The sequence below is a fragment of the Vigna umbellata genome, chromosome 1, assembly GCF_029865625.1.
Source record: "Vigna umbellata cultivar VRB3 chromosome 1, Vumbellata_1.0, whole genome shotgun sequence".
Lineage (NCBI taxonomy): Eukaryota > Viridiplantae > Streptophyta > Magnoliopsida > Fabales > Fabaceae > Vigna > Vigna umbellata.
Window position 1 is genome coordinate 63084649 of NC_142165.1, and position 15279 is coordinate 63099927.

Below are 15279 nucleotides of genomic sequence, written 5' to 3' on the forward strand. Positions count from 1 at the left end.
ACTCCCTAAATATCTCCCCACCTTATGACTACTCCAAAACTCCATGAAAAATTTATATTCCTGATTGTACTCAAAGTGAATAACCCTCAACTCTATTAATCATGTGGCCATTGTTGTCTCATGAAAAAAAGAAAAAGTGTGTCTCTCTCCATTTTTCACTTAACAAATGAACTATTAAAAAGGTTTTTTGTTATCTTGTTTAGAAAGGAAATAAAGTTAGATAAAAAAAATACTTTTAATACATTTATATTGGTTCATTTGTTATTAAATACTAACTCCAATTTTTTTTTATCAATTTGATTAAGTTATACGCTGAAAAATACAACTAGATATTCTTTAGGCCTCAACCACTTATGGAAAAACAAAAAAGTATTATTTAGACGTTAACATCTTATGGAAAAAAAAAAACAAGTATTTTAGACCTTAACTTCTTTCAACTAATACACCAAGTATTCTTTCAAATGCAGACACTATTTTTCTAAGCAAACAAGGATTATATGGTTTGTATAAGAAATATAATAAGTTTTGTTCTTCAAAGAAAGGATAATATTCTAATATGATTACTAATTAATGAGTTTTTTTTATGCCCTTTTGAATTATCTCATCTTAGCTTTCTTAAATCATAATCGATTCTAAATCCACTATTTTAACTAGGATTTATCCAAATATGATAAAATGAGCTTTAAATCAAACTATTCACTAAAATTAGTTTTTTAAGCCTTGTGAGATGGTAAATAATTTAGGCAAATGAAATGCAGTAGATACTCTAGCTTAAAAAGTCTAATTAGAGAGTCTAGTCTATGGAATTTCCTTAGACGACTTGATGTACTATACAAGAACCAAGTATTGATAATATAATAAAGTGCATAGATGTTTCCCAAGCATTATAACCCGTTCTTTGTGTTGCTGTTGCTGAAGTGTAATCAAGCTTATAAATCCTTTATAGATGATACAACGATAAATATTCTAATAACCCTATAAATAATGGTAGAATATAAATGATGCTAGCATGATTGATATTTGGTGAATTCTAGTAACTAAGAGAAGATAAGATCATGAACTTACAAAAGAATTAAAGTGAGTTGGAAAACTGAAAAAAGAAGATTTCAAGACAAGTTATGAGTATTAGACACATCTACTCTATGTTTCGCTAGAATGGTTTAATGAACTCATCTACTCTATATAATCTAGAGGACTTCATTTATTGTGTATTGTTTGATGCATTGTGTAAGACCCTTGATATTTAGCAAAGATAATTTCTGACATCCTCACCATTAATGCACGCCACATCATTTCTCAGCCATTAAAACTCACTCCCTAATCTGATCCCCTCCCTCTCTGACATACACGGAAAGCCACGCCCATCATTTCTCTGAAACATTAAAAGCGCACCAAACACTGCATGCACACACGCAACCGGTCGCGGGAGAAGCTTTCCATTTCAGAGTTCGGTGTGCAGGTGTCAACTTGGGAGACGTTCGTTCGAACGAACGTGAGTTTAACACAATTAGAATTTTTGAAAACTCTCTCTCACCTGCACCATTCATCTTCTTCCTCAGAACCCAACCTTTCGTTTTCTCCAACTTCTCTCTAGAAACCTTCACCTTCTCTTTACTGTAACCCATCACCTTCTTCTCCGATCACGTTTCAGAACCGTAGGAACGTTCCTGGTGTCGTGAGCTTCGTTTTGAACCGATCACCTCAACGTTCTGATACTGGTAAGTCTCTCTTCTTCGTCGAACGTTTTCTGTCTCATGCAAAGCCAAATCCTGGTTGCATGAAGGGTTGAGTTCTTAGTATTTCTTGGTTTTTATGGTTAGATCGGGTTGGAAGAATTAAGTGATCCTGTGTGAGTAGAGAACTGTTAGCGGACGAACCAAACACCTTGAGTTAGGACGTTCACTTCTGATCCAGGTAAGGGAAGCTTATTAAATTTAATTCGTATGTTTGTCTTGTACTGTATGAACATTATGTGTGTCGCATGAAGTATGAACTGTGTTATTTGATTGTTGGTATATGATCATAAGTATGAAGTGTATATTGGTTGAGTATGCATGGTCGAACGTTGTTGTACTGCATGAACATGGTATATGTTGGTTGAAATGTATGATATGAGTGATACGTGTGAATATGAAATATACATGCTTAGAAGTAGTGAACGTAAGTGAAACTTGAATATCAAATTCCATATGATAACGTGTGTCCGACATTAAACGGTTCTCGACCGTTTGGTGTTCCAGTAAACTTCTTTGAATTGGAATACTTTCATTTGGGAAGGATTCTGGTCGAGCATGAGTTATGTAGGTCTTTTACTTAGAGCTCATAATGAGCAGTGTCGATCTTACACATAGTAATCGTATTGGGTAGTGCTCGGTCTTACACCAAGCGCTCTTACTCTTTTCTTGAAAAATCTTTGTAATACAGATCATCCATCTGTGTCGATCGACAGTGTCGAGCATCCTTGTAATACAGATCCTTCATCTGTGTCGACCAACAGTGTCGAGCACCCTTGATAATACAGATCATCCATCTGTGTCGATCGACAGTGTCGAGCATCCTTGTAATACAGATCCTTCATCTGTGTCGACCAACAGTGTCGAGCACCCTTGATAATACAGATCATCCATCTGTGTCGACGACAGTGTCGAGCACCCTTCGTAATACAGATCATTCATCTGTGTCGACCGACAGTGTCGAGCACCCTTGATAATACAGATCATCCATCTGTGTCGACGACAGTGTCGAGCACCCTTCTTAATACAGATCATTCATCTGTGTCGACCGACAGTGTCGAGCACCCTTCTTAATACAGGTCGTCCATCTGGGTCGACCGACCGTGTCGAGTACCCTTCTTAACAGGATTGTCCATCTGTGTCGAGCAACCTTCTTAATACAGGTCGTCCATTTGGGTCGACCGACAGTGTCGAGCACCCGTGTTAATACAGGTCGTCCATCTATCTGGTAGTCGGTCCTATTCTGTTTTGGAACGGGGTAAATTCTTCGGTCTCGTTCCTCACGGTTGTCCTCGTTATAAAGAGGGCTGAACGTTTGTGATTTTATGTACTTGGACTGAAAGACAAAAATGAAAATAAAAGTGAAAGATTATGAATGATGAACATTATATGAGATGAATAAACGGTTGTGGATTTTGGACGAGCGTTCCAGGGAGGAACGACTCATGGTTGAATATGGAATTTTGTAAAGTATGACTGTGGGCATGCTAATGCTGGCTTGGTCCATCTTGATATTCCGTGATACTCATCTTCACGTAGAGGAGAGTAATTCATGTGTGGGAATGGCAGGAGGTCCTTAGTCCATAAGTTAACATGGGCGACGTAAGAAACGGACTAACCTTGAGTGGCAGCTGTCGAGTGTAATACAGTTACTACACCACTCGGGTGCAAGGACGCCTGTAGCTACACAGATTCATACAGTCCGGACGGTCAGTCTAGTATCAGGAATTGATTTGAGTTAAGGGATTGATTTAATTATATGTTGTGAAATATTTGATATGTTGATGTACTATGAAATGAATGATTTTACTTGAATTAAATTCAATAAGCTTACCCTGTGTTCTCTTCTTTGTGTTGTCGATTGTCTTTGTACGTCCGTCTTGTCCTTGCGATGATCATCCGTGTGGATGGGAGCAGATGGAAGTGAGCTGCTGGAAGAGGCGCTGGCAGAAGAAATTTCGGAAGATGTTAATCCGGTTGAAGTAGGGGTTAAGGTCGAGCCCTAGAGTGCTCGACATGTGGTAGCCTTTAGTATTTTGTTTAGTCTCAGAATTTGGATACCGCCGGCTACATTACATTTTGTATTTTAAGCCGTTCAACGATTTGAACTTCGTATCTTTTTGTAAAGACTGCACTGTTTTAATGATTAATGTAATTAATTCTGATTATGGTTATCACTATATTTTGGGATGTTACATTAGTGGTATCAGAGCAGTTTTGTTCTATTAAAAAGGACACTGTAGGTTATGAGTGCACTGTGTTTTTGCTGTGTGCTTAAAATGTGTTTAATGAGTTATTTTTCAAACTCGTTGAACATGACTAACACTCTTCTTCTCGGTTCCAGAAAACAAATGGCTCCTAGACTCCCTCCTCCACCGCAACCTGCTGACCCTGATGCGTCCAACAACGCTAGGTTGTTGGAAACGGTGATTGAGAGACTGCAACAACAGAATACCACTCTGATGGAACAGAACGCTACTCTGATGCAGCAAAACCAGAACGCCATGCAGAGTATGGAGGCATCTCGTGCCAGTTCTGAAACGACCCAAAGACAATTAATGGAAATTTTAGCAGCAACCAGACACACTCCAGGGGCGTCCTCTTCCAACGCTGCCCAGCCTGCTACTGAATGGAGCTTAGAGAGTTTCCTCCAACACCATCCGACTAAGTTCAATGGGAAGGGCCTTCCTGATGAGGCAGATCAGTGGTTAAGGGACATGGAAAGGATCTTCAACGCCAAAAGGTGTCCAGATGAGAACCGTTTGGCGTTTACAGAGTATTTGTTAACTGGAGAAGCAAGCCACTGGTGGGCGAGCACAAGGGCTATTCTGGCAGACGCCCAACGTCCTATCACTTGGGAAGTGTTCCGTGGCAAGTTTTATGAGGAGTACTTCCCTGATAGCGTCCGTTTTGCGAAGGAAGTGGAGTTTCTACAGCTGGTTCAAGGTGGGATGTCGGTTTCCGAGTATACCAATAGGTTCAAGCACCTTGTTCGATTCAATACGATGGCCACCAGTGAGGAGTGGCAGTGTAGGAAGTTCGAGAATGGACTAAGGAGCGACCTGAAGGTGTTGATATCAAGTTTATGCATTCGGTCATTTCCTGCAATGGTGGAAAGAGCCAAAGTACTAGAGAAGAATATGGCAGAGGTGGAACGACAAAAGAAGCAGCCACAGGTGATTAGAGGACCGGTCGTACCCAGGGGTACTACTAATATGAGAAGTACTCCTTACGCTCGTCCAAGTCAATCAAATACAAGTGGATCACGAGCGCTAATCACTGCCGGACAGTCTGGACAGCCCGGAAAAATTACTTGTTTTCAATGTGGAGGACCACACTACCGTTCGTCATGTCCCCAGTTGTTGGGAGGAAGGTTTTGCACTCGTTGTAGGAGGAGCGGACATCTGGAGAGCGAGTGTAACATGGGAGGACGAGTGGCAATGAGGCCGCCAAACGCTGGGAGAGCACAACAAGAGAGAGGTGAACGTTCGCAGGCAGTGGGGAGAGTATACGCAATTACGGGCGCTGAAGCTGCTAGCTCGGGTATACTCTTCACTGTAATTGCTTATTGTATGAACTGCCTTGCCATGCGTCATTTAATTGTTGTGATAACAAAGTTGTTTGGTCTGGTGGTGTAAACACCAGCAATTGGATTAGTTTGGATACCCGACCCGTGAGATAGATGTTCATTACTATGTTAGTAAGAGTATTATTTTCTGGAATTGACTAACTTAGGAGATACTTCACGTGAATGCGTTTGCATTCGGTATCTATTAAGATAGATCGTTCGACAGCAAGAGAGTAACCGAGCGGTAACTGTAAACGTCTGAATTAGTGAGTCGTCCTGAAGGGGCGCCAAGGTTATCTACTCAGAGTAGAGTTGAGTTTCTTTTGCATTAAGGCCAGGTAGAGATTTTCATTTCATCTCTTGGATCTGTGCAATCATCTAAGAGTAAGTTGGGCAACTAGTTGAGGATTCGTTCAACTTATTACTTCAGACGAACGGCCAGACGGATAGGACAACCCAAAAACATGAAGACCTGGCGGATTACTTCAGCAGCTGGAAATTCCCGAATGGAAGTGGGATAGCATATCCATGGACTTCGTGACTCATCTACCACGCACGGTCAGGAATCGTGATTCAATCTGGGTGATCGTGGATAGGCTAACGAAGAGCGCCCACTTCCTGGCAGTGAATTTGAAGATGTCGATGACCAATCTGGCCAAGCTCTACATTCAGGAAATTGTTCGTCTGCATGGAGTGCCGTCGAGCATAATTTCTGACCGAGACACGAGGTTCACATCTCGGTTTTGGCAATCCTTGCAAGGCGAGTTGGGAAGCAAGTTACAGATGAGTTCAGCTTATCACCCTCAGACGGACGGCCAGTCTGAACGGACCATCCAGACGCTGGAAGATTTACTGAGAACGTGCGTCCTAGATCACTTAGGCGCCTGGGATGAGGTCCTGCCGCTAGTGGAGTTCACGTATAACAACAGTTTCCAGGCGAGCATTGGAATGACACCGTTTGAAGCACTCTATGGGAGGAAATGTCGAACGCCACTTTGTTGGTTCAAGGAAGGAGAGAACGTGCTAACTGGACCTGAACTTATCCAACAAACGACCGAGAAAGTGAAGTTAATCCAGGAGAGGTTGAAGACGTAGAGGAGCAGGCAGAAGTCCTATGCCGACAAGAGAAGAAGACCGTTAGAGTTCCAAGCTGGCGATCACGTATTCCTTAGACTGAATCCAACCACGGGAGTTGGCAGAGCTATGCGACCAAAGAAATTATCCCCGAAGTTCGTCGGACCCTATCAAATACTAAGGAAGATTGGCCCAGTAGCGTACGAGCTAGCATTGCCTCCTCAACTGTCGAACCTTCACCCAGTTTTCCATGTTTCCCAGCTCCGGAAGTACATAGCCAATCCTTCTCATGTTTTGGAGTTGGAAGACGTCCAATTGCGCCCAGACCGAACACTAGAGTTGCAACCGGTCCGTGTTGAAGACGTTCGCACCAAGCTACACAAAGGAAAGGACGTTCGTTTGGTGAAGGTAGTGTGGGACGCTAAAACCGGTGACTCAACGTGGGAAGTGGAAAGCGCCATGAAGGACTTGTACCCACACTTGTTTACGGGTAAGTTTTAATTTTCGAGGACGAAAATTTTTGTAGTTAGGGAGAATGTAAGACCCTTGATATTTAGCAAAGATAATTTCTGACATCCTCACCATTAATGCACGCCACATCATTTCTCAGCCATTAAAACCCACTCCCTAATCTGATCCCCTCCCTCTCTGACATACACGGAAAGCCACGCCCATCATTTCTCTGAAACATTAAGGCTTAATACCCTAGTTTGTCCCCAGTTTCGCTCGAAAATGTCAAATTAGTCCATCCTTTAAAAAATGCGTCAATTACGTCCTCACTTAATAAAATTTGCATCAATGAAATCCCTTCCGTTAAATCCGTACAAACGACGTTAATTGAGGAAGTAGAAGAAAGAGAAAAATAATTAACGCCGTTTGTACGGATTTAACAGAAGGGATTTCATTGATGCAAATTTTATTAAGTGAGGACGTAATTGACGCATTTTTTAAAGGATGGACTAATTTGACATTTTCGAGCGAAACTGGGTACAAAATAGGGTATTAAGCCAAACATTAAAAGCGCACCAAACACTGCATGCACACACGCAACCGGTCGCGGGAGAAGCTTTCCATTTCAAAGTTCGGTGTGCAGGTGTCAACTTGGGAGACGTTTGTTCGAACGAACGTGAGTTTAACACAACTAGAATTTTTGAAAACTCTCTCTCACCTGCACCATTCATCTTCTTCCTCAGAACCCAACCTTTCGTTTTCTCCAACTTCTCTCTAGAAACCTTCACCTTCTCTTTACTGTAACCTATCACCTTCTTCTCCGATCACGTTTCAGAACAGTAGGAACGTTCCTGGTGTCGTGAGCTTCGTTTTGAACCGATCACCTCAACGTTCTGATACTGGTAAGTCTCTCTTCTTCGTCGAACGTTTTCTGTCTCATGCAAAGCCAAATCCTGGTTGCATGAAGGGTTGAGTTCTTAGTATTTCTTGGTTTTTATGGTTAGATCGGGTTGGAAGAATTAAGTGATCCTGTGTGAGTAGAGAACTGTTAGCGGACGAACCAAACACCTTGAGTTAGGACGTTCACTTCTGATCCAGGTAAGGGAAGCTTATTAAATTTAATTCGTATGTTTGTCTTGTACTGTATGAACATTATGTGTGTCGCATGAAGTATGAACTGTGTTATTTGATTGTTGGTATATGATCATAAGTATGAAGTGTATATTGGTTGAGTATGCATGGTCGAACGTTGTTGTACTGCATGAACATGGTATATGTTGGTTGAAATGTATGATATGAGTGATACGTGTGAATATGAAATATACATGCTTAGAAGTAGTGAACGTAAGTGAAACTTGAATATCAAATTCCCTATGATAACGTGTGTCCGACATTAAACGGTTCTCGACCGTTTGGTGTTCCAGTAAACTTCTTTGAATTGGAATACTTTCATTTGGGAAGGATTCTGGTCGAGCATGAGTTATGTAGGTCTTTTACTTAGAGCTCATAATGAGCAGTGTCGATCTTACACATAGTAATCGTATTGGGTAGTGCTCGGTCTTACACCAAGCGCTCTTACTCTTTTCTTGAAAAATCTTTGTAATACAGATCATCCATCTGTGTCGATCGACAGTGTCGAGCATCCTTGTAATACAGATCCTTCATCTGTGTCGACCAACAGTGTCGAGCACCCTTGATAATACAGATCATCCATCTGTGTCGATCGACAGTGTCGAGCATCCTTGTAATACAGATCCTTCATCTGTGTCGACCAACAGTGTCGAGCACCCTTGATAATACAGATCATCCATCTGTGTCGACGACAGTGTCGAGCACCTTTCGTAATACAGATCATTCATCTGTGTCGACCGACAGTGTCGAGCACCCTTGATAATACAGATCATCCATCTGTGTCGACGACAGTGTCGAGCACCCTTCTTAATACAGATCATTCATCTGTGTCGACCGACAGTGTCGAGCACCCTTCTTAATACAGGTCGTCCATCTGGGTCGACCGACCGTGTCGAGTACCCTTCTTAACAGGATTGTCCATCTGTGTCGAGCAACCTTCTTAATACAGGTCGTCCATTTGGGTCGACCGACAGTGTCGAGCACCCGTGTTAATACAGGTCGTCCATCTATCTGGTAGTCGGTCCTATTCTGTTTTGGAACGGGGTAAATTCTTCGGTCTCGTTCCTCACGGTTGTCCTCGTTATAAAGAGGGCTGAACGTTTGTGATTTTATGTACTTGGACTGAAAGACAAAAATGAAAATAAAAGTGAAAGATTATGAATGATGAACATTATATGAGATGAATAAACGGTTGTGGATTTTGGACGAGCGTTCCAGGGAGGAACGACTCATGGTTGAATATGGAATTTTGTAAAGTATGACTGTGGGCATGCTAATGCTGGCTTGGTCCATCCTGATATTCCGTGATACTCATCTTCACGTAGAGGAGAGTAATTCATGTGTGGGAATGGCAGGAGGTCCTTAGTCCATAAGTTAACATGGGCGACGTAAGAAACGGACTAACCTCGAGTGGCAGCTGTCGAGTGTAATACAGTTACTACACCACTCGGGTGCAAGGACGCCTGTAGCTACACAGATTCATACAGTACGGACGGTCAGTCTAGTATCAGGAATTGATTTGAGTTAAGGGATTGATTTAATTATATGTTGTGAAATATTTGATATGTTGATGTACTATGAAATGAATGATTTTACTTGAATTAAATTCAATAAGCTTACCCTGTGTTCTCTTCTTTGTGTTGTCGATTGTCTTTGTACGTCCGTCTTGTCCTTGCGATGATCATCCGTGTGGATGGGAGCAGATGGAAGTGAGCTGCTGGAAGAGGCGCTGGCAGAAGAAATTTCGGAAGATGTTAATCCGGTTGAAGTAGGGGTTAAGGTCGAGCCCTAGAGTGCTCGACATGTGGTAGCCTTTAGTATTTTGTTTAGTCTCAGAATTTGGATACCGCCGGCTACATTACATTTTGTATTTTAAGCCGTTCAACGATTTGAACTTCGTATCTTTTTGTAAAGACTGCACTGTTTTAATGATTAATGTAATTAATTCTGATTATGGTTATCACTATATTTTGGGATGTTACACATTGAGTGCCCATTGGATCGTCTGTTGAGTTTGGGTTTCTACAAAATAATGTTGTCATTAAGGATATTATTCTATGCAAGATTTATGGGGCTTTTTGACACTAAAAAATGTTGTTTATCAATTGAATACTCTACGAATGGAAACCGGTTGAATCCCTTGAATCCTTGCACAAAATCTACATAAAATTATCAACGTGAATCTCTATTACATATTAAAACTCTATGACTCAAGTGGTTTCTTTGGATCAACTAAACAAAGCTCAAAGTTTGTGTCTTTGAGAAACAAATTTGACCATCAAAGACACAATAAAAGTCCAATGTAACACTACTACTAAAGTGATACTTAAATTCATCATGTAACGTTTTTATAACACACATAACACTTGTAACTATTATACCATTATTTAATTATAAATAAAAAATGAATTCATTCACTAGATGAAAAGAAATGCACATCCCACTATTCAAAATATAAAATTGTCACCTGAAAAAAATCTTTACAACAAAAGGAAATTATTTTGTAAAAATATTAAAAGTAATTAAAAAAACTACTTCTGAAAACTATCTAAAACTCTAATCCCTATTATGCATCATTCTCAACACTTGTACTACCATATGCTTCCCTCATAAGTCATGATCATTTCAGTCAAACACAAACACAACAAATTGAAGGTGAGCTAACATAAAAACATATAACCCATAGTTTAAAAATACAACATATTCTTTATTCTCACAACTTATGACACTGTAACGCATACACGTGATCACACATTATCACAGCACAAGGTCTGAGACTCACACAGAGTCACGGGTTCACTAAAAACCTCCACCACTTCACACTGAGCTGCTAGCTCACACAATGCTACCAAATACCATGCTCATGTGAAACTATCAATTATTACTCTCATACAAAGCTTTAAGCCTTTTGTTCATTTAAAACTATCTATGTTTGCTCACATAGAGCTCTGAACCACTTGCTTCACAAAGTTTATCATATATCTCAACCCACACAAGCTTACCAACTCATACTCACACAAAGATTTACAGATTCGATTCATGCTCACATAGGGACTTACAAAGTCTACCCATATTCACATAGAGACTTAAAGATTCCACTCTTTCTCACACAAAGACTAATGGAATCCACTCCTACTCATACAGAGATTGATAGAGTCCACTCATGCTCACATATAGACATACAAGGTCCACCTATTCTCATATAGAGACTTATAGGTCCACAAAGTAGCACTGCACACATAGGACTACTCAAATAGAGCACACCTTTGTTGAGACACAAAACACATTAATCATATAGGCATACCATCACTTACATATAAAACAAGTTATTCCAATCGTCCATGAACTTATAAAAAATTAAAATTTTTCCAAGAATCATTTCCTTTGATAAAAGTAAAATACATGGAAGTTCATCAAGTTAGATTTCTAGAAAAGAGAAGTGAGTCACAAGTCATCTCTAGACAAAGAAAACAAGAAAACAAAATGCAAGAATGTTAGCCCCCTTACAACTACTATTAACACAAATTGTCATATCTATATAAGCATAAGCACAAATAATAAGAAAGATAGTTACCCTTACAACCACCGGTAACAAAACTTAACATATCTACACAAACACAAAGGACAAACAAGAAATAAAGCTAGTTCCCTCTACTTAGAATCTCAATGTCTCAAAACAACTTTACACCTTTTTCTTCAAAAATCCTCTTTTAAGTCAGGTTTCCTTTCCAACTCTAACATTTCAAGTAAATATCTCTTTATACTTTTTTGATTTATATTCGAAACTATCTTAAGCTACTTCACTGTAATACTTCACCACTACCCCAATTATCCTTTTATAGTAAAACTCTCACAAGATTTAGATATTCCTATATTCGTGGAAATATATTCCTATATCAATAGAAAAATAACAAAGAAAACAACTTGGAATATATTCTTGTATTAAATGGGATCTAATTCAGTTTATACATAATCACTCTATCTCTTAGGGAATTTCTTTGATATTTTTTTAATTGAATAATTATTCACTAAATCTTATCTCATAAAAAATCTTTCAAATGAAATATATATTTTAAATTAAATAATTACTAAATCATTTTATCTCTAAGAATAAATCTTTTAAATTAATAAGTCTTTTATCTTTTAGAAATCTTATAAATAAGATAACTCTTTTAAATCTCTCATCATAATCTTTTAAATAAAATAAATCTTTTAATAACTCTCATGATATTATTGGACCTTACTAATCTCTATTGTTTCAATCGTGCTTAAAATAATAAAATTCGAAAATATTTCATCAAATTTAGTTTTAAGAAATAATTATCCACAAACCCGTTCAAATAGACCATAAACATTTTATCATAATTTTGATGGGATTTTAAACTTTACACTAAAGTTTTATTATGATTGATTATATTAGAAAGATTCACTTATGATTACACATTATAGTGAATAAAGAATAAATATATTCAAATTTCATAATTTAATTTGTTTCTGATAGGAATGTAGAGAAAAACCAACAGAGGTACAAAGGATTTGTAACAGCAAAGAAAATGAAAAACAGTAACGTGTTTTCTTTTCTTATTAAAAATGTATGTAACAGAAGCAATGTATTTGTACAGTGTTACAACAAAGGTAACTATTTTAACTGAAAACTGAAACTAAACCAGTTAACATCTTGAGTTATATATTTAACACTCCACCTTAACTCAAGCTGTTATGAAATACTTCAATCTCCTTCCTAAGAAACTCGAATCTATCCGGCTTGAGTGCTTATGTGAAAAGGTCTACTAGTTGTAAATCAGTCTTACAATAAGCCAGTTCAACTCTGCCTTTATTAACCATGTCCCTCAAAAAATGGTATTTTACCTCAATATGTTTGCTCCTTCCGTGGCTCACGGGATTCCTTGCCAAGTTTATGGCAGACGTGTTATCCATTCTCACCTGCATAGAATTCTCCTTGAGTATTTTTAACTCTTTTAACAACTCACTTAACCAAATTCCTTGACACGCTGCATAACATCCAGCTATGTACTCTGCTTCACAGCTTGATAAAGCAACAACAAATTGCTTCTTTGAACTCCACGAAATAGGTGCTTTATTGAGAAAAAATATGTTCCCTGATGTGTTTTTCCTCTCAACATGATCTCCACCATAGTCAGAATCAGCATAGCCAATAAACTTCAGTTCATCCTCTCGCAAACCATATGGAAACAGAATTCCATAGTTAGTAGTCCCTTTAATGTATCTTAATATGCGTTTGGCAGCCAGCATATGACTCTTCTTTGGATTTCCCATGAAACGACTCAGCAAACCTACACTAAACATTAAATCTGGCCTACTATTGCATAAAAATGTAACGACCCAATAATATGTTTGTAAGTTGTCTCATTAACCCCTTCCTCAATTTCATTTATCTTCAATTTGGCATTCACCTCAAGAGGACTTCTAACATCATTACATAACGCCATCTTGAATCTTTCTAATAATTCTTTCACATACTTTTGCTGATGCATCAATAACCCTGAAGCTGTGTGAGTAAATTCCATGCCTAAAAAGTAACTAAGCATCCCAAGATCAGTCATCTCGAACTCAACTTCCATCATTTGTTTGAATTCATCTATTTCCTTTAAGCTTGAACCAGTCACCAACAAATCATCAACGTACAAGCAAATAATCATCATGTTACCATCATAATTCTCCTTCACGTACAGGCCATGCTCTACAACACATCGTTCAAACCCATGATCAATGAAGAAAGCATTAATCCTCCTGTTCCACGCTCTTGGAGCTTGCCTCAAACCATAGAGAGCCTTCTGAAGTCTGTACACCTGTTGTTTCTTGTCCTGATTGTTAAATCCTAGGGGCTGTTGAACATAGACTTCCTCCTCCAAGGGTCCATGCAAGAAAACGGACTTTACGTCAAGTTGGAATAATGACCATTTTTTAGCATAAGCAATAACAATCATTAAACGAATTGTTTCTAACCGTGCTACGGGTGCAAAGACCTCTGTGAAATCAATTCCTTACTTCTGCAGGAAGCCTCTTACCACGAGCCTAGCTTTATGCTTTAAAATAGCCTAATCTAGGTTTAGTTTTCTTTTGTATACCCACTTCACTCCAATACAATGCTTTCTAGGTGGCAGATCAACCAATCTCCACGTCTTGTTCTTTTCAATTGATCTCAACTCTTCAATCATAGCCTCCTTCCAAACTAGTTGTGTCAAAGCTTCTTCTACATTTATCGGATCTGATCCAACCATCAATGCAATGTGAACCAGATCTCCTTCATCATTTACTCCTGCATCAGAGTAAACTTCATAATCTGAAAACCTGGATGATCTAGTGGATTGCCTTCTTGGTTTATGTACTATATTTTCCAGATCTGCATTACTCCTAGAAACATCTACAGATTCTATTCCAGCCCGTATAGATTCATCGGTGATTCCATGCACCATTGATATCTTCTTTAGGTTGGTCTGTTCGTGCTTCCAGTCCCTACTTAATACCATCTTATCTCTGATAGGATCGTAGAGCTTATACGCGCCGGTTGGATGGTATCCTACGAATACCATGGCCTCTCCTTTATTTTCAAGTTTTGATCCTCTTTGATCTGCAATATGACTAAAAGCCAAAGATCCAAACACTTTAAAATATTTTACTGAAGGTTTCATACATGTCCAAGCTTCCAAGGGCACCTTGCATGTGAGTCTCTTGGTGGGACATCTGTTCAATATATGAACAGCTGTTGATACAGCTTCGCCCCAGAGATTTCGTGGCACATTTTTCTCTCTCAGAAGCCACTTGGCCATACTCATGATTGTCTTGTTCCTCGTCTCTGCCAAGCCATTATCTTGGCAGAACTTCTCAAATGCATAAGATGTATATTCACCTCCTCCGTCAGTTCTAAGCACTTTAATCAATTTTCCACTCTCCCTTTCTACACTGATTTTGAATCTTCTGAATACCTCAAGTGCTTCACTTTTCAGTTTTATTATATACACCCATACCATTCTACTAAACTCATCAACGAAGGTAATAAAATACCTATTTCCAGCCAAGGTTGATACTTCTAGGGGGCCACATATGTCAGAGTGTACCACCTCAAGACACTCTTTGGATCTCATCTCCAATCTTGTTTGAAACGATCTTCTAGTTTGCTTTCCAACAATGCAAGATTCACACACGTTTCCTGGTATGTTGATATCTAAAATTCCAGTAACCAAACCTTTCTCACTCAGTTGCCTTAGGTCCCTAAAATTCAAATGGCCAAATCTTAAGTGCCATTTCCAGTTTTCATCATCTTTCACAGTAGACAGACAA

General features: G+C 39.0%; 3 protein-coding genes across 3 annotated transcripts; 2 read left to right on the forward strand and 1 right to left on the reverse strand.

Annotated features, from left to right (window-relative positions):
• Positions 1–4084: 4084 nt before the first annotated feature.
• Positions 4085–5371, forward strand: LOC148206011 (uncharacterized). Its single transcript, XM_088103536.1, has one exon. It carries the CDS (start codon positions 4085–4087, stop codon positions 5369–5371), a length of 1287 nt encoding a protein of 428 aa, XP_087959662.1.
• Positions 5372–6504: 1133 nt separating this feature from the next.
• LOC148206012 (uncharacterized) lies at positions 6505–6876 on the forward strand. The gene has a single exon (XM_088106154.1). It carries the CDS (start codon positions 6505–6507, stop codon positions 6874–6876), a length of 372 nt encoding a protein of 123 aa, XP_087962280.1.
• Positions 6877–12729: 5853 nt separating this feature from the next.
• On the reverse strand, positions 12730–13254 carry LOC124820807 (secreted RxLR effector protein 161-like). The gene has a single exon (XM_047312347.2). It carries the CDS (start codon positions 13252–13254, stop codon positions 12730–12732), a length of 525 nt encoding a protein of 174 aa, XP_047168303.2.
• Positions 13255–15279: the final 2025 nt, after the last annotated feature.